Source organism: Triturus cristatus, chromosome 2_2 (assembly GCF_964204655.1).
Source record: "Triturus cristatus chromosome 2_2, aTriCri1.1, whole genome shotgun sequence".
Classification (NCBI taxonomy): Eukaryota; Metazoa; Chordata; class Amphibia; order Caudata; family Salamandridae; genus Triturus; species Triturus cristatus.
Window position 1 is genome coordinate 1,152,610,622 of NC_140582.1, and position 19,921 is coordinate 1,152,630,542.

At 46.3% G+C, this 19,921-nt stretch overlaps 1 protein-coding gene across 1 annotated transcript in view; it reads right to left on the minus strand.

Moving 5' to 3' along the window:
- The window catches only part of DNAAF9 (dynein axonemal assembly factor 9), a 1,049,036-nt gene that overhangs the window by 627,693 nt on the left and 401,422 nt on the right, over positions 1 to 19,921 (minus strand). Inside the window, exons 12-13 of the mRNA XM_085642690.1 lie at positions 2,005 to 2,041; positions 1,013 to 1,100 (exon numbers count right to left, since the gene is read on the minus strand). Coding sequence (XP_085498816.1) covers positions 1,013 to 1,100; positions 2,005 to 2,041 — 125 coding nt within the window. The remainder of the gene's footprint in view (positions 1 to 1,012; positions 1,101 to 2,004; positions 2,042 to 19,921) is intronic.

Below are 19,921 nucleotides of genomic sequence, written 5' to 3' on the forward strand. Positions count from 1 at the left end.
TGTAGATCTTGCCTTGATACTCGCCAAACGTTGCATTGCTATGTCTTGGAAATCATCTTCCGCACTACCAGTGGGTTTAAGGCACAGGAATCTAAAGAAGGGGATGTATGCTGAAATGGACACATCGTCTAAAACCGTGAGCTAGGACCTCCAATCTGAGATTCATAAAGGAATGTAGCAATGTTTTTTTACCTCAACTGTGATCGCAAAGCATTGATCAGATACTGACACCTCAAAGGGGTGGTATATGATTGCCTGAAGGGGAATCATGACAATGGACTTGAGCGGAGCAGGCTGTGGCCCATGGAACCGCTGCCTGCTCTACCAGAAGTCTTCCTAAACTGGGAACTCTTTTTTTTCTTGTTAGTTTAAAGCATCACTAGTGCCTTTCAAACACAGGCTGCTGTAAAAAAAAAATGCAGGGGTGAAAGTCTGCTGTTTCTTGCAAGACTCCATCACTGCGTTTGCAGCCAAGCACAGGAGATAGCAAACGGCCAACTGAGCAATTAATATCCATTAGGCAGGTCGTTTTTGCAACCACCTGTTGATGTTCAATTTGCATTGCAACCCATTAGTACACAAGTTGCATCACAAATGTATTCTGAACATATCTTTATACCACACAAACTGGCTGATATATCGCAGTTATGTAAAATAATAGAACTGCTGGACAGGCTTTTGCACAAAGAATCACTTTGCACTATTTTTTTTCAAACCAGACATGGTCTCCTTCTTGGATTTTCCATCACATAAAGAACAGTAGTTTCTCCAAAATAACCCTTTAGTACAGATTTTTTATTATTTACAAATTTCCTTCTCTCTCCTATTTCTGTTAATGTTGTTACCAAAAATAGATTTCTGGCCTTTAGCTTACCTTGTAAGTCTCCTTTACAATGTCACCTGAATACAATTTAGCCCACAATTACAACACAATATATAATTTGTATTTTGAAATCATACAATAAAAAATATCACACATGGCTTATAACATTTAAATTTGAGACAAGATTACCTTTGTGATACTGGACAATTTGACATATGTTTTAATGCCAGCAAGAACAGCCTGCACAACAGCAGCATAGACGAGTGACAAAACCCTACTGCAAAGGACAAAAGTATTTAATGTTTAGTGCATGAAAATGAATCTTTAAAAACTGAGCAGCCAGATCAAAACAGCAACAAATTGCAAAATGTCACATTTTTATATAGTTGTTAGCTCTCATTGAAGGAACACCTCTTTAAGAGGAAAATATCCACCTACCCCACAGGACTAGGCTACGAAGGATGCCTTACTCCTAACAATGGGAGACATCCTCAAACGTAATTTGAGCAATTGTATATTTAAGCAAATAATTTCCTTCAGCTTAACTGTCAAGATACAGAAACTCATCAAGTTACTGACACTGGGAACAGGACGCCCTCAGATAAAAGAGATGTGGCAAAAATAAAACCAAGTAGGTATATTCTTTTTCCGATTTAGAAAGTGAAGTAGAAATGGTGTGAATGGGCACTAACTACTCTGATAAGGATTCCATTGTGCTCAACATATGGAAGATTCTCAACATAATTGTCTGCCATGCAACCCGAACAATGGGTTTGATAGGCTACATGCAATGCAATATTGAATACATGCATTCCAATAATGCCGGAGATTCTAAGCTTAAGGATGGGGACTAATTCAAGTAGGAGAATCTATTAGACATTCAATGCTGGAGAACGTACATAGGGGGGGATAGGGTTTATTACTGGGCGACTGAGGTAATGAGGAGTTAAGTCACGCTGGAAATCTAGGCTGTTTTGCAAAAGAACATTTGAAAGTTAAGAACACAAGATTGATGGTAACATTATTTCCAATGAAGTAATACAAATGTAATCAAAATGTGTCCCAGGTGAACCACAATCATTAAAATAATTAGCTAGTCCTACAATTAAATTATCTAATGATATAAATAACTCATTCATTAAAAAGCATTTGCAGCATTCTCTTTACAAAAAACAACTTACACATGTTCATTGGTAGCCTGTAGTTCATTGTCATTTCCTGCATTGGGAAAATTCAAATTTAAACATGAAGGTTATAATTGTAATTTTAATGAAAGTTAAGCCAATATAAAATAGTTAATAACCAATTAAGATCAAGTGGACGAGATACTTAACATCCATTTGACAAATACTTAAAGTTTTTAGTTGCATAACTTTAGCAGGTAATATTCCTTTCTACCTTATGTCAACTTTTTTTTAGAAGATGAAATTCCAAAACAATAGCAAGATTACAATCAGGAACACATCTCTTTTTCCCGCATCCCACAGCAACGAATGCCATTTGAATATTATGTAAAATACCATTACTAATACCATTACTTATTATTAACCAGGACTCTCACTAAGCTAATCATAGCAACAACTGTACTCACTGCACTCTCAACAGGATTTACAGAAGAAATGCGTTCAAAGCAACCTTTTTCAAATATCATGAAACACCATCTAAATAAACAAAGATTCTTTTCTGCAGCCATTCACTAGTCCATATTAAAACACCATGCTTCTGAAGTTGGGACCTTCAGGCTGCCCCTTCTGTGGGTATACCCTTGCAACACTGCTTCCAATACAATGCCTAACCACTACATTACATGCAAGTTAAGTTACATTAAAACAGCTTACGAGTATAGATTTTTCTCACAGAAATATAACCAGGATAAATAAAAATAAAAAAGGAATCCAAGGGTTCGTCCCCACTCAAAATGACGAGCTATCAGACTATGGAATAGAAGGGATATGATATGTTAACATGGAACTTTCTTGATATACCCCTGCAAACGACTAGGTGCCAGGTTAATAAACAATCCATGGCGTTGTGTTAGTTGTTGGTGTAGCATCAAAAACCCAACAATAATGCCTTGGTTGGTAAACCTATCTTCTCCCTCATTAAAGTCGATAACAAATGACTGAATTTAACATCTGGAAGCTTGCGTTTTGAGACACCGACAGAGTGTATGGTAAAAGGTGCCTTTTTGTTGACATTCTAGATCAACTTGGTTTGGGAATCTTACATATTCTCTATAGTTGAAGCCTGATGGTGTAGACCCTATCAAGCGTTTTAAATTGAAGTAATCTAAAACTAACCCTAATCAACTCCTCACTGGCATGTATCTAAGTTTACTCTCCAAGCAGGTTCTTTCACTGGTTCTTTTTTTTCCAGCCTTTGTTCCAGGGTGCTTGATGAATTATTAATCAACAGTTTGTAAATCAGAGAGAGCATGTTCCTCATTGGGGGATTGAACAATACAGACAAGTTACTTACCCTCGGTAATGATGTCTATCTGGTAGAGACATAGTCTAGCCGCAGATTCCTTAACTTATAATTTCCCCCAGGCGGCAGTCTAAATCCAAAGATTTTTCAGGAGTACCTCTGCGTGCCGGGGTACGGTGTTGTATGGCTCCACCCCAATGTCCTCTATGGATATGTCAGTGGTGCCACATAAGTCCCTACTGGCGCGCTGACGTCGATTTTCTACTGTGAAACGTTTTCGCCCCAGAACGCGGACCCACCACTAAAACTGGATGTGGGAACAGTGTGCCAAAGCAGATAACAAAAATATTTGAAACAAAAATAAGAACAACTAATGTGAAACATCAGAAATGGAATAAAAAATAAAAAAAAACCACAAGAAATAAAATGTAAACAAGGGTGAGAGGAGAGTTCTCGCCCTAGAAAAAAACCCTGCATAAGGGAAGAACCACACCCTCTTATGAATTAAACAGTAATGGGAAGGAATGGTATGGTAAATCTCAACAATCCTGCAACAACAGTGATTGTCTGACAATGCACACTGAATATGATCTACTGACAGTAACCGAGACGGAGGGGAAAGAAGAAGGATATGACAACCACCCACACTGGAGAATTACCAGGGTGCAAGAGTGTGCATGCATATTAGTACCCATCACCCACATACGGGGAGGGTGGTGAAAGCAACAAGTAACAAGAATAAGGTGTACCGACTTGGTCGATGAGATTGAGTAGACCAACACTCATTGAGACAGAGACAACTGTCATAAAGGTCCGTGTTATAAGAACCAAACCTGAAAAGGCCATCACGCGGAGGATGGGTGGGCGTTAAGGAATCTACGGCTAGACTATGTCTCTACCAGATACATCATTACCGAAGGTAAGTAACTTGTCCATCTGATAGAGACATCTGGCTGCAGTTTCCTTAACTTAGAATTAGATACCACAGCTATCCCCATAGGAGGAGGGTCTGCAACTGATTCCCACCAAGTTCTAAAAAAGAACTAGGCCGTCAACAATGATTGACCAAAACAGGCAGGAGTAGCAAGTGCAAACCTGGCTGTTACGAGAAACAATAGTCTCTGCATAAGCATCATAAGTAATAAAGCAATGGTAAGAACTCACTGTCAGAGGACAGAACTAAACACTTCACCCTTAAGAAATGGAGGAAGAAAAATGTGCAATCAAAAAAGGGCCCATTGCACAATGGAAACATAATCCATAAAGTGTCTGACAAGAAGAACTGTGTACTGGATCCTAGGGATCTGCAAAAAATATGTCTCTATGGAAAGAAGAACAGCATTAAAGATATATAATGCAGAAAAAAATCAGCATCCACAACAGTGGATGCCACAAGACAGACATATGTAGATACCGAGGTGCATACCAGCCTGTATACATATATACACAGAGACATAGATGTTATATATTATATAAATATTATATTCTAGAGAACAAGGTTCGCTTGCCTTATGAAAGAGAGACAGAGAAAAACAACAGCGCTTGGTGTTACGAAATCCAAGATACTGAAACAAGAAAGACATGATGTTCTCCATTTGTTTTTTGTTTTTTTAAAACAGAGAAAGAGAGCAAGGGACGCACAAAGTGTAGTCCCAGTATAGCCCCTATACAAGTACAATGGTACATACACCACACCAGGCACGAACGTCACCTGTGACGGAGGACAAGATAATCACAGCAGCACACATACATATTATTATTATTATTTAAACTTCTAGAGCGCACAGCTACCCGCAATGGGTTTCCCGGCGCTGAGGGACAGACAGGAGAAGAAAAAACAAAAAAGTGTCAAGCTGATTTTATTGAACCACAAATTACTGCTGGAAGAGCCAAGTTTTAAGTCCCTTACGGAAACGAAGAAGATTAGTTTCTGTTTTTAGGGTCACAGGAAGAACATTCCATAATCTAGGACCTAAGTAGGCAAAGGAGCGGCCCCCCATCTTTACTAGTCTAAATCTGGGAACAGAAAAGTCCCCATGCAATGATGATCTCAAAGTACGATTGGGTTTATAAACATGAATAAGGTCATGAAGATATTTTGGGGCTGAGGCATGTTTAATTTTAAAGATGTAACACAGGGGTTTGAATTTAATTCTGTAAGAGATCTTAAGCCAGTGAAGGTCTCGGAGTGCAGTGGAAGCGGAAGTTCTCCTAGGAACATTACAAAGCAGGCGGGCAGCAGCGTTTTGCACAACCTGAAGTTTTTTTGTAGTTGTTAGGTCGGCTCCAAGGTATAGGACGTTGCCATAGTCCAGGCGGGAAACGACCAACGCCTGGACTACCGTTCTTTGTGTGGGAGGGGGAAACATCTACAAAATCTTCTGAAGCCATCTCAAGGTGGCAAAACAGATAGAGGCTACCTTTACAGCCTGCTGTCTCATTGTAAGTGTCTCATCAATGATGAACCCAAGATTGCGAACTGCAGTTACAGATTGCGGAATTGGTCCCATATCATCAGGCCAATGTGGGGGCCCCAGAGATCCTTGTTCTTACCTAGTATTACTACCTCGGTTTTATCACCGTTGAGCTTCAAAAAGTTTCTCTTCATCCATTTAGAGACACGGATCAGACCTTCTTTCAGAGCAGAGGTGTTATTACACTCTTTGTTGGAGAGAGAGAAAATGATCTGAGAGTCATCGGCGTAAGAAAATAATGTGAGGCCAGCTTCCTCCACAATGGTAGCTAAAGGTCTTACGTAAATGTTGAATAGTAAGGGGCTGAGTATCGACACCTGGGGAACACCATACGCCGGAGGATAGGTTGTAGAAGAGGCAGAGGCAGAAAACACCTGAAAAGTGCGATCTTTTAAAAAGGAAGCTATCCAGGCTAGCGCCATACCCTCTACTCCCAGGGACCGGAGAGTCGCGAGGAGGATGGAATGAGACACAGTGTCGAACGCCGCACTAAGATCAAGAAGGATCAAGGCTGATGTTTCTCCGCGATCGACACTATGACGCAGACTCTCGGTGACTCCTAGGAGGGTGGTTTCAGTTGAGTGATGCGCTCTAAAGCCGGATTGGGACGGATGTAAAAAGCCCGAGCTCTCCACGAAAAGTGTCAATTGTGTGTTTATATGCCTTTCTAAAATTTTTGATAGAGTGGGGAGCAATGAGATTGGTCTGAAATTACATAAGTTGGTAATATCCGCTCCAGCCTTTTTTAATAGCGGAATTATCATTGCATGCTTCCACTCCTGAGGGACATATGACTCAAGTAATGAGGAGTTAAGAAGTTGCATTAGCACTTGACGTGGGCTGAGATCAAGTAATTGTAGAATCTTAGCTGGTACAGGATCCTGCGGGGAGCCAGATTTGATGCTATTTAAGCAGTGGGAAAAATAGGCATCGTCAAAAGGAAGCCAGTTAGCAAGTTTCGTCCCTAAAAGGAGAGAAGGGTCCGGCGTGGAAGTAGGGTCAGGCAGAGAGGTATCAAAAGATGTAGAAGTACTTAGTGAATCGTAGATGCGCTCTACTTTAGAGATAAAAAAGTTCGCCACCGAATTGCATTGAGCCTCGTCCAGTACGGGAGATGCTGGTATCGTATCAGCTCCAGTTAGTCTCTTCACAACCGAAAAGAGAGTACGGGGACAGTTTTTCGCATTGGTTACTGTCTTTGAAACATAAGCAGCTCTGGCTATTCTACAATGATGGTGGTAGTCCCTGAGGACTTCCTTATAGGCTGTTTTACGGGAAGCAGAGTAGGAGCGTCTCCATTTCCTCTCAGAGATCTTACAGCTAGTTTTCATGCGCTTAAGATCTTCAGAATACCAAGGCGCAGGAGGTCGGTGAGATGAGGAATTTTTTCGTGTTAAAGGAAGAAGTTCTTCAATGGCAGAGTGCAGCCATTTGGATACTTCAGAGTTTAATTCAGATGTGGATGTGTTGATGTTAGGAAGAGTGTTCGATAAACGTGTGTTAAGGTCGATGATGTTAAGTTTATGCCAACGACGTATAAACACATCCTTACTGTTGCTTTTTTTATTTTGATTTCCATTCTGAGATAGGACAAAGTGGACGGCATAATGGTCCGACCATTCCAGAGGACGGGCAGGGAAAGAACATTCAAAAAAGAGATTAGAAAGAACAGGGTCTAATAAGTGTCCAGCAGAATGTGTTGAGCCAGAATTGCATAATGAAATATTTAAGGCTTCCAATTCAGATAAAAACAGTTTACTGACATTGCATTGACCATCTTCCAAGTGGAGGTTCTGGTCGCCAAGAATAGAAAAATTGGCAGCTTTCAGAGAAAGAGGGGCAATAACGTCAGAGAATGAAGTCATCCAGGTAGTGGCGTTGCCAGGGGGACGGTAAATCAAGAGACCGGATAGAGTAAACCGGGGGCTAGTAGCGAGCTTAAATAGTCCGGCTTCACATCCAGGCAGGGGGAAGGCATCGAGAGTGCATGTGTAATTTGATTAAAAAATAATCGCAATGCCACCCCCTTTACCAGTGTCTCTGTCAATTTTGATCAGTTTATATCCATCGGGAATCGCCATGGCAATATCAGGCCCCGAGCAAGCCTGAAGCCAAGTTTCAGTAAGGAACATGGCGTCGGGATTTTCATCTATTATGAAATCGTAGATGTTGGTCTTATGTTTTGGGAGTGATCTACAGTTCACACTCCAAAACTGCAGTTTTGGGGGGGAGAAGGGGGTTTTAATGGCCCTAGTTCTGCCTTTCGATTTACCCCGCTTATGTAACGCTTTCAGTTGGTTACACCTTAACATTTTACCCATGGTGAAACCACAATGGGTACATTTAAAATTATGAATAGGCAGTACACACGTTGTGCACTGTACAGGGGAATGATGGTTAAGCAGTTTTAGTTCCTTACTAGTGTAGATGTAGCTATCACCGCGATGGACTGGGACTGTGGAGGGCGGAACCGGGTCCAGTGTCCCTTGGCCCGTCCTGGCATGGACGGGCCTGACTCGGGCGCGACTCCTTCGCGCAGCGAACGCGCACAGCGTGCGCGCCCGACTCGCGCCGACATAGACATCCCCTTTTATGCTCCACTAGAGCGCTGTCAAGCCCAACCCACACCCAAGATGGCCGCCGCTTTTCTGTGCCCGGGACCAGCTCCACAGCGTCAATTCTCGGTTGGGAGTGGTCCAGGGCAGCGGGAAAGAGGGGGAGCGAAGTGGAGATTATAGGCCACCAAAAACGACTGAATTCCTTCAAGTTTCCACAAAAAGGGAAAACGCCGATATTGCAGTGAGTTTCAATTTTAAAATCAGGTAAAATCAGCTAAACAATGCAAATAACACAGCCTCCCGGCTTCCGCCTCAGGAGGTGCACGTGCACGTACATACATACATACATACATACATATATATATATATATATTGCCCATTATATCTTTACCCTTTTTTAAATGTGTTAAAATTAGCGTGATATATTTATATATTTTTTTGCGCTTACACTTTTTATAGTGGTAATATATTTTCAACAACACTTTACCTTGTTGTGCATTTTTAGATTGCCTTGATGACGATTCTCGGATTAGCATTGCAGACTTTAGCTACTACTGCTAGTATTTTCTCCATTTCCACTTTTTAGTGGTAGGTGTTTTGGCGGCCAACTGCACTGTATATAAACTCTATGGTCTTTGCCCATGTCATGTGATCAAGACCGGGTTTCCTGGTCGAAACGCGTCATGCTGCTGTTCCTTTGAAGAATAAAGCACTTTATTTTCTAGTCACGGAGTGGTCTGTTCCTGCTTTATGCATTATTTGCATACTTCTTGGACTTTGGAAATTATATATATATATATATATATATATATATATATATATATATATATATATATATATATATATATATATATATATATACACATATACACACATACACGCATACACACAGAGACATATATAGATATGGACGTATAATTTGACAACTATCGTCTCTGAAGAGAGACTGCTGAAGACAACATCTGCCAGAAGCCATCAGCAGAGGGATATGAGCCCGTGCATGGTAAATGCCTGTGAAATGGGGAGCACAAGACATTGCGCATGACCACTACTGGCCTAGGTCTAAGTGCCAACCCAGACAGAAGACTGTACTGAGAAAGGAAAGTAAAAGACATAAGCACATCCAATAGATTGTAGAATAGACAGACAACAAAAAACCACGCACAGCCCAACGTTGTGGGGTGCAAGGTGGACCAGTAGGAATCCTGTGTCTGTCAAAACACCGTACCAGAACTGAAACAGGAAGGGATATTGATTGTGAAGTGGAAGAAAACAATCATGCTCCCAGGAGGGACTGGCTAGAAGGCCAAGGGAGAAATCACAGCTAAAAGGCGTGAAAGGTATGTTTATGGTAAAATGCCTCAGAGAAGACAGCTTTGGCCGAATTTGAACAATGCTCTGGAGGAGTTTGTATTATCAGAGATAGGAACCATCAATACCAAGCCATTGCTACCTTGTAGACCAAAACGCATTCCACAATGCGGAAATGTAAACTCTAAAATAGAGCAACGTAACAACCCCCCCCCCCCCCCCCGAGGACATGTCTAGTTGCAAAGTTCCATGAACAACACCTTGAGTGACAAATAAGAAAAAAACATCGCAAGAAGCCCTCACCGTGAAAAGACAATGGAACCTTCCAGGGGTATTGCAGGAGAACAATAATCTGAGGATAAGCTGGATCCTCAGCAAGGAAATATACCACCCAGGAAGAATTCATGATGTGGCAGGAGAGAACAGCTAAACAATAACCAACTAACACCCCATATAGGGTAAGTCACATCCCCCCAAAAAGGAGGGAGGAGGATCATCTCTTGAGACTAGCTCATAGGCAGAGAAAAATGTAAAACAAATGCAAACCCGCTGTCCAGTTGAACCAGATATCTCGGAATTAAAAGCCTCAAACCCAGACTGAAGGCATTACATATAAGAAGAGTAGGGCGAACACTGCAACTACCATCAATGCAATATGGTCCGTAACAAAAGGACCACTGGAAAAAGAGGAAGCAGGGCAATGCCCATTTACAGACTGCAAGCCATGAGGCGTTGGACTGCAGATACAGCATGGCTATCAAAAAGGGTGATCGCATCAAAGGGCAAGTCTTTAAGACTTCCTCAACATTGTCAGGAAAACTGCCATCACGCAACCAAGCATGTCGTCTCGGAGCTACTGATCGAGCCATAGCTCTACCAACGGAATCCACTGTGTCCATGGTTGACCGAATAGAGAATGTGGCCAGTTCACGACCATGCTGAATTCGCTGAGCGAGATTAGCTCTAGGTTCTTCAGGAAGACAAGAAAGGAGATGGTGAACAGAATCTCAGAGGGCAAAAAAAGTTCGTCCGAACACGCAGGACATATTTAAAGACATGAGGGCCGAGCTAGTGGATGCAAATAGATTCCGGCCACATCTCTCCAACCACCAGAACTCTCTAGTCGGTGGAAGCAATGGAGGAGAATGCAAACGCAGCAAAGCTGAAGCTGCTTGGACAACCAGCCTTTGAGCCTTAGGGTGAAGTGACAGACAGACAGGATCGTCTGGAGCAGGTTGATGATGGTGTGCAATGGAACGCTCCAAAGAGTCTCCTGATGAGGGTCTTGCCCAAGTCCCCAGAAGAATGTCATAACGACTCACCGGAGGGCAGTGAAGGTTCCACATTAGTGCCGCCTCGATGGAGAATCTCCAACAAGGGATCCGAAGGCAGAGATACAACAGGAGGCTGGAAGTTTAAAATGTCAGCAGCCTTGCTAATGACCCTAGCAAAGGCTGCACTAGCCTCCGTAGCCATTCTTGGGGGTGACAGTAAATCATTGGTAGGGGACGGCTGTAGGCTAATGTGCCCTCCAAGGATCAAAGAACCTCCTGCCCGAGGCTGTCCATGAGCATCCGAATGCTTAATTCCACCAGTAGTTGCAGAATCCACCTGCAAACACTGGGGAAGTGGAAACAGCAGTGGCCTCATCCGCCATGTGGAGAGGAAATGAAAAGGGTGTCTCTGGCGCCGAACCGACGTCAAGACAGCGCCGTGTCGACGTCAATCACAAAGGGTGTCTCCGCCCAATGGCGACGGGCGGCGTCGTATTGACGTCTACCGATACGGTCCTCTGCTGCAGACGCCACAGACATCATAACAGGAAGCCCCACCGTACTGTTTCCTGATGCCGTAACCGGGCTGCGCCCTGACGTCTCAATGGGAAGTCCCACTGGACTGTTTCCCGACGTTGCAGCGACTCCAGATATGGAGCCAGGGCACTCGATGGGCACAAAGGGAGGATCCACCGGCGAAACCCTGATCAGAGTCCCTTCCACCTCTGTGGGGCCCAAAGGCGCATAAGGGAGAGGGGTTGACTAAAAGATGGCATGTAAAGCCTGATAGTATGCTTCCATTTGGGCCCTAGTCACCTCTTCCCCAGGAAATGATGGATAGGTGGGGGTCGACTTCTGTGGAGCCGTCTCCAGTAAAGACCAGGAGGAACAGGCACCAGCGTCACGGCCATGCTACACCGACCACCTCTGTGACCTCGAATTTTTATGCTTACCTGTTGATGGTGAATGGCATCCATAGAAACAGCGACCTGCCCCGAGCAGGAGCCCAGCACGGGAAGGGGAGCGATGCCGCTTGGATTCTGAACTGGACATCCAGGCTGACAGCAACTTCATCCGGCGCTCCTGCACATACTTGGGCTTCAACCTTTTACAGTGGCGCACTCCTCGGAGTCGTGGCGCTCGCCCAAGCAACACATGCAAATGACATGCGGATCCGTCGCTGACATGTGTCACATACAGGTCTGGCACGCCTTGAAGCCCGAAGGGATCGGCACACTCTTCCGGACACAAAAGGCGTTGAAAAGGCCAAAAAACAAAAAGAGGAACTGCTGATCCACGTTGCAGCTCGGAACAGAAGAAAACTTACGTCTGCGCACTGTTAGGGACTTGTGTGGGTCTACTGAAGTCATCTCCGTGGCCATACGGCACCGTCCCCCGGCACGCAGAGGTACTGCTGAAAAATCTCTGGATCCAGACTGGCGCTGAGGGAAATTCTAAGTTAAGGAATCTGTGGCTAGACGTCTCTATCAGATACTAGTTTCTGAAGTAAATTATCTGGCAAGCACAAGCTTTAATAGATGTATTCCTTATGGGTGTGATAGTGCAGTTGGAAGCTAAAGAATATGGAAAAGCGCTTATGGCATTCCTCGCGTAGTTGATTAAATAACTTTATGGTCGTTGGTCGCCCAATATGGCCAAGTTTGGGCAGATGTATGAGGTCCTATTGTTTGAACTGAATACATTGGGCCTCTTCAAATGTTGCTACCATCCAGAAGGTAGTTTTAGCAACAACTTTTTTCTTCCATTCAGTCACTGCAGTGGTCACTCACCAGAACAGCACACTATAGCCGTAGGCTCTCAGAGAATACTGGGTGTTGCAGATACCACTAACCTCAATTCCAGCGAGGCTCAATCCACGGGAGCGACGATTAACTCCCCACTTCCCCTAAATCAAAGCACGCAGGTGAACGGGTACATTGCACCAACAAGCATGCACTGACTTCGGGAGATGTGGGGATTAGATCCTTGGATATATCACTTCTCACTTTCCCATCCGGTTTAAGGTAGGATTCGTGGGACTAGGCAGGGTGAGAACCTATAGAAAGAAGAATAGGACAAATGCTGTGCTCCTTCCCCTACTTACGACTAAACAGTAATACGGGTCAGACTCATAGGGAGTGTTTGCTCTCTGGAAATAATTCAGCACTCACCGCCAGAACCTTCTTGAGTTTTAAAGTCAGCCTACAGCCTCAGCAGGAGAATCCGGAGTAAAGTCAGTCTTTATCCTAGCAGCTGCACGTGTTCGGACTCAATCCACAAAAGGAGAGACACCTCCAGTTCAGAACATCAAATTGTGGCAATTGACTTTCCGCTGCTTCTGTTCTCCTTTAGCTGTAGTGTGGATAGTAGATTCCAATTGGTTAACTCCAAGGACCAAAAAAGAAGGACAAAAAAAGGCGCGCGGGGAGGCGCCGTAGTCTTGTGCTCTCGAGCGTGAAAGATACAATGTATCTTCAAACTCAGACTGAAAACAAACAATCGCGTCTTAAACCTTCAAACGCGTTCGTTCAAGGAGTTAAAGTTTCAACACTTTCGTAGGGAAACCGCACTCAACCAGCGGTCACGAAAGTAGAATTCGGGTCAAATAAATTCTTTGATCCGAGGTCGCTTAATCTGAATGTTCCACAATAACGACAGGGGCACTTCACGAGTGGTGACAGGGCATCACCAGGAAAGGACAGGCGTTGCGCGTTCCGTTCTGACTCACAAGTCAGAAGTAGGGAGATGAGGATTAGACGGGTTTCTTCCGCGGGTAACTGGGGAGCTATGAACAGGTCACAGCCAAGGCTCCTGATTGTAGCAATGAGGAATCTTCCTTGCCGCGATGGAAAGAACAATGAACAGGACTGGATACACACGAAATCCGAGCATTCAGGAAGCAAGGTTACACGACAGGACTCGTAAGCCAAGCAACGGCTTACCCAGCTGGTGAGCATTTTGAAGGTGGGGAGTATCCACAAACTCCGCCTCGTTAGAAGAGTTCAGGGATCGTCCCAAAAGTCTGTGAGATTTCACAAAGAGCAAACACCTAACCTGCCTTTATGCTACACTGTAGGATGCAGGACGCTCGATGGCTAACACTGGGGGACTGTTAAGAGTTTGGCCAAGTACACCAGTAAACTACTCGTTAGGGTCAGGATGCTGGAAAATGTATTGAATAAGAACTAGTTCCGCCAGTTTGAGAGTCACAAAGAATATTGATGTCGGTCTATTCTCCTTAAGTGTTTTCTCGCACTCTCCTGGAAAACTGGTCGCTTGATGTTTATTTTCTTCTTCCCTCTATGTGCACTCCATTTTGGAACTGGACTCTGGTAATCCCGCCCTCAGAGGAAAACAAAAGACCAGGCGTCAGGTAAATTACTTCCTCTTACGTTTGACCCTACTTTGTGGTCTTTGTTTCTTTTCTTAACTTATAATAATTCTAGTTAAGTTGCTCCACAGAGGTGGGGGGGCGTGGCCAAGCAACATGGCCGACAGGACGTGAGCATCAGAGCTCCCGGCCGACCTGCAGAGTAATCCTGCTTAATCCTGTTGCTCAGACCTGCAAAACAGCCTGGAAAGCATAAATAACAAAGCAGAGCAATGGACTTCCGCTGTGGACTCGCTTTGGCAACATGGTGAGGAGTGAAAGCGCTGAGGCTCGATCGGGCCCTGCGACATGGGCCGACCTGCGCTGTGACATGGGGCTGGAGGGTTTCCGACTCAGGGGACCCTCTGACAAGCCAGTGATCGCTCAGCATTCGGTGTGCGGCGGGCATTGCTCCGTGACCCGACCCTGCCAGAGGGTGATCCGGGAAAGCACCCTTGAAAGTTGCATAGCCACCGCAGCAAGGGGGGCCCATCGGTGGGAATCGTGGCCGGGACGGGCCCATCGAGTTAAGGACTGGCACACATCGGGCACGGTGGCGGCCGGGGAGGTCGGCGGCCTCGTGGCCAATTACATGAGGCAAGCCGGGGAGCATGGAGAGGGATCGGTGACCGTACAACTGACCTCAGGCATTAAAGCAGAGAGCAGCGGCTGGGAATAGACAACCAAACGAAACAGGGCCTACTTGTCAGCCAAGGTTTGACGGCTGCAACAGGGTACCCACAGGCCCATTGGAAAAAACTGACAGGGCACACACGGGACTCAGGAACTGTCCCTTGGCATGGGGGCGCCCGGGGCACTTGACCGGCACCAGGACCATATGAATTGGCAGTCTGAAGGGGGACGAGTAGTGCACTAACCACTGAGACTGAGCTTTACCAATTAGGATCTGACCATACACCAGCGGAAAGACTCGCCCCCTGATCAGCTTGTCCGGGCTCGCCCACAATACCAAAGCGGAGGGAGGGCAGCAAGAATAGCCTGTAGGACCTAGAACTGTGGAGTTGTGGAGGTACTGAGTCAGGGGCCCTATCAGCTAGCAAATTCACACACTGAGTCGGCGGGCCTCATCACTGGCTGGCAGAGCAAGGCACAGCAGGAGCTAGTAAACTTCAGCAACATCAGATCATACAGGGCAGAACAGCTCGACTGGAAACCGGAAGTTGCAGAGTGGTGGTCTCACCAGAGAAGGAACATGGGCAAGGATAAAGCTTATCGCTCTGCGGGACCCAACACCACCATGCAATATACCACGCCTCTCCACCCCCCCCTCCTCCCCCCCTCCCCCTCAACATATCAGGTGGCAGCGAAGGAGAAGAAAATGACCGGGAGAATGTCGCCAAGCCAAGCCTCTGGCTGCCATTCAGGGTTCCAGGAAAGCCCTGGAGAACCTAATAGAGGCAGAGTTGATCAACGTAAACCTCCTCAGAGCAGTTCTCTGTAAGGTAGCGGACAAGGTGTCCATCGCGTAGGGAGACATCACGGGACTCAAGGGAGAGGTGGCATAGCTCAAGAGGCAAGTAGCTCAAAAGTCCACCACAATGAAAGCCCTGGAACGCCAGGCAGAGGATGCAGAGGTGCGAGCCCGGCGCAGCAACATTTGGATCTTGGGCTTCCCCGAGAAATCTGAGGAGAGGTCCACGGAACACTTCCTAGAACAATGGATCATAACACAGCTCCGCCCTCAGAGCCTCTCTCGTCAGAGAGAGCGCACAGGGCCTTGGTTCAGCCTTCCCCTCCCCCCGGAGCGCTCCCCGCACATATTTATAGCTAAAGTGCTGAACTATAGTGCCAGGGCCTGTATCCTGCGGGATGCCAGAGAACGTGACATAAGTGTCTATTAAAATAAAATAACAATATACCCTAACTACACAAAATAAGTGCAGGTACAGGGGAAAACATTCCTTGAGGTTAAGCAAAAGCTACGGGCCATGCAATTCCAATATATGTTGTTATATCATGCAAAGCTTATGGTGATGGCACAAGGCATGGCTCACTTATTTGAATCCCCAGAAGAGGCGTGGGAGTGGCTGGAGGTCTACAAGGAAGCCCTCCCCCCACGGGAGCAACGGAATCAGAGGCGGCAGTGGGGCAACTGTTCTGGTAAAAGAGCACAGCGCAAGGAGAACAGGGCAGGGATCCCGGACTCAGAGCCAGCTCTGGAACAAAGAGTCACAGTTGGCAACGACTGCACTATCCTATTGAGATCAGTTCTACCAGGGGGCTGAGACAGTGCAGGGGAGTCCATAACCCAGAGCGAGGTGGAATAGTCGCAGCTGCTGGGTCCGACAGCTGATGTTTTACCAGAGACACTGCAGGAAGTGGAAGCTGAGACAGAAGAGGACTAAAGGCCATATGTCAGTTTCAGAGCACCAGTGGGTCACTTCATACTGATAAAAAATACATGTGCCTGCACAGTGTGGTTGAGGTGGGATTTGGGGTCCAGCATGACTGTAGACTGCTGAAGAGAGCCCCGGAAGAATGAGATGTAGGGCCCGCTGACCTGGGGGGCATGTTGCGGACTCATAGCAGACTCGCCCCTGGGGTGGAGGCACTTTAGCATCGGGGAGCTACTACATAACAAGGGCTGATACAGTTCACTAGGCAGGCGGGCGGGCCTGGAATGTCCACCTTTGGGGTGGGGGAGCACCATAGCTCTAGTTGGGCAATTTAGGGATACGTGCATGTCCTGGCACAATCTACGGGTGGGCATTAACAGTAGCACAGTTGCTCATACAATGTCTGTGAGTGGGAGTTTGGGAGTTGTTCCTGGGTGTAGTTTTGTTAGTTTGTTACACAGGGGTGCAGCATGGTGTGTGAGCAAAGGGAGGGCATGGGTTAGCATTAGACACAAGAGCAAGGCCATCCATGTATGGGGACCGAGTTTAGATTCCTGAGCTGGAATGTTTGGGAGCTTAAGCACTTGTACTAAGAGACAGAGTATTATCCTTCCTCAAACGCCATCATGTGTCCATAGCTTGTCTCCAAGAAACACACCTAGATGAACCCAGTGCAGATAAGGTGGCCAAGAAGTGGTGAGGTCCAATGTATCACTCCTCTTTCTCAACCTATGCAAGGGGAACAGTGGTATGGGTGGCTCCTGGGACACCGTTCACACCCACATACTGTGAATCTGATGTGAACGGCCCATTGGTCTTCCTCCGGAGAATACTGGACGGTAGACAGATCACCATTTTGAATACCTAACCCCAAATACGGCTGACCCCATGTTTTTTCAAGTCATTTAGGACCTAATAGCCAATTAACTTGATGTTACGTTAATATGGCTGAGGACTTTAATTGTGTCTTGTACCCAAACTTAGACACTCCCATAAACCCGGAACTAAACCTACGATGATGCAAAAGCTACAGGATGTCATGCGTGAGCTAGGCATCTGGGATATTTGGCAGGAGGGTCAGCCCACGCTCTCACGATTCACTTGCTATTCCCTCACAAACGGCACTCACAGCAGGCTGGAGAGAGTGCTGGTCTAAGGTACACCAGCCTTTCCTGACGCAGAGGTAACACATTTGGCTTGTTTTTTGTCGAATCACTCCCCGGTGCACTGCGTGGTTAAGTGGGGGGCTCCGATACTGGGCCTGAGACAGTGGAGGTTACCCCAGACCTGCTCGATGACCATGTGGGGAGAACATCTTTATCGAATGTCAAGACTGACTACTTGGCTGCAAATTGGGGAGGGGACAACGGGTAAGGCTACTGAATGAGAGGCCCTCAAGGCAGTGGCTCGGGAAGCCAGCATTGGGCTGGTATGCGGGGTACTAAGACAGTTGCAAAGGGATCTCGACAAGGAAGAAAGTGCCCTAGCAAAGGCCCATGCAGAGAACCAGACTGACCTGGACACAAAAGATCGGAAAAGGAGATTGCGCATGCGAATCGAAGATATATGGGACAGGCAAGACAATTATACATTGAGTCGGTATCGTCAGAGGCTTCACGCCAAGGGGGATAAATCAGGGCGCTCATTAGCCTGTATACTGTGAAAGGAGCAGGCAGCTCCCCAGACGACCAGCTTGGCAGATGAGAGCGGAGACTTAATGTACACTAGGGCAGGAATACTAGAGGTATTAAAACAACACCTGCAACTAGTCTACACAGCAGACCCAGCAGTGCATAAGGACCGCTATGTTCCCTTTCTCAGGGGGTTGACCTTAACGCAACTACCAGATATGGAAGTAGAGAAACTGGATTCCAAGTTAACAGTGGAGGAGATCCAAGAGGCATTACGGGCCATGCCAAGGACTCTGGGGGCTGATGGCTTCACATTGACATTTCTGCAGGCGAACTCTGGGCAGCTCGTGCAACCCCTACTGCAGGTGTATGAGGAGGAGTAGGAACGGGGACTACTGCCCCCGACCACGCAGGAAGGAGAGACGGTCATGCTCCTGAAGCCCGGTGATCATGACTGGGACCCAGCTGCATATCGACCCCTCAAAATTATTAACTCCAACATAAAAATTATGTGTAAGATCTTGGCTGCCAGACTGGCAGCACATATGGCCCACCTAGTTCATGAAGACCAGTGTGGGTTCATACCAACCAGCAGCACTGGTATGAACATTCGAAGACTGACACATATCATGCATGAGGTGCGCTAAAGAGAAAAGGAGCTAGCTCTGGTGTCCATAGATCTAGAGAAGGCTTTTGACTCGGTTGGCGGGGGATATCTGCTGGAGGTACTGACGGTTGCCGGTTTTGGTCCTTGCTTCGTCGCTGAGTCAAGATATTATACACAGCGCTGTGCGACAGGATCTGGTTGGGGCATAGCAGGTCTGAGGAGTGGCGGCTGGAGAGGGGTACACGCCAGGGCTGCCTACTGTCACTGTTACAATCGCTTTGGCAATTCAGCCACTGGCGATTTGAGCACGCAGGGATTAGGGACAGTGGGGCATTAACATGGGCGGAAACCCTCATATCATCTCGCTATACACAGATGATGCTCTGTTCTATGTCTTCTCTCCCCTGATGGAAGTACCTGAGCTTCTCCGGGTACTGGAGGAGTTCAGCGCCTACTCAAGGTTGCGGCTTAACAAGCGTAAATCACTGATCATCCCTCTAGTTTGGTTGGCTGGACTCCCTGGGGAGTGGCTTTCACGGCTGGGACTACGATGGAAGATAGACCAATTCAGGTACCTGGGCATACAAGTGGCAATAGATGATGCGCAGATACTGCAATGTCTACACGATGATTGATGCTCTGAGGCGCTCTGTGGGATTTTGGAATACCCTTTCGCTCTCTTTAATGGGCAGGTTGGCGGTGATCAAGATGGTGGTGCCGCCCGCTGTTTTTTGTGTCACAGAATTCACTGTGTCCCATACCTACGTGGATCTTTAGCCAACTGGACTCCACACTGCTCGATCTTTACTGGGCCGGCCCTGTTGCAGGGTGGCGCTGGCCACTCTGAACCTGTTACCAAGGATGGTGAATTGGAGGCACCACAGCTGTATCTCTATTATTTCGCCGTGCAGCTGCAGCACGACTCTCATTGGCTAGATGAGGGGGACTAATGGGAAAAGAGACTACTGTGCGATAGGGTCCTGCCGGACAGGCTACGGTCGTTGCTGATGGAGAGAGGGAGTCTCAAATGCTATACCATATGTGGATTAGCAGACTGAGCGCATCTGGCAGAGCTTTGTGGAGAGGATT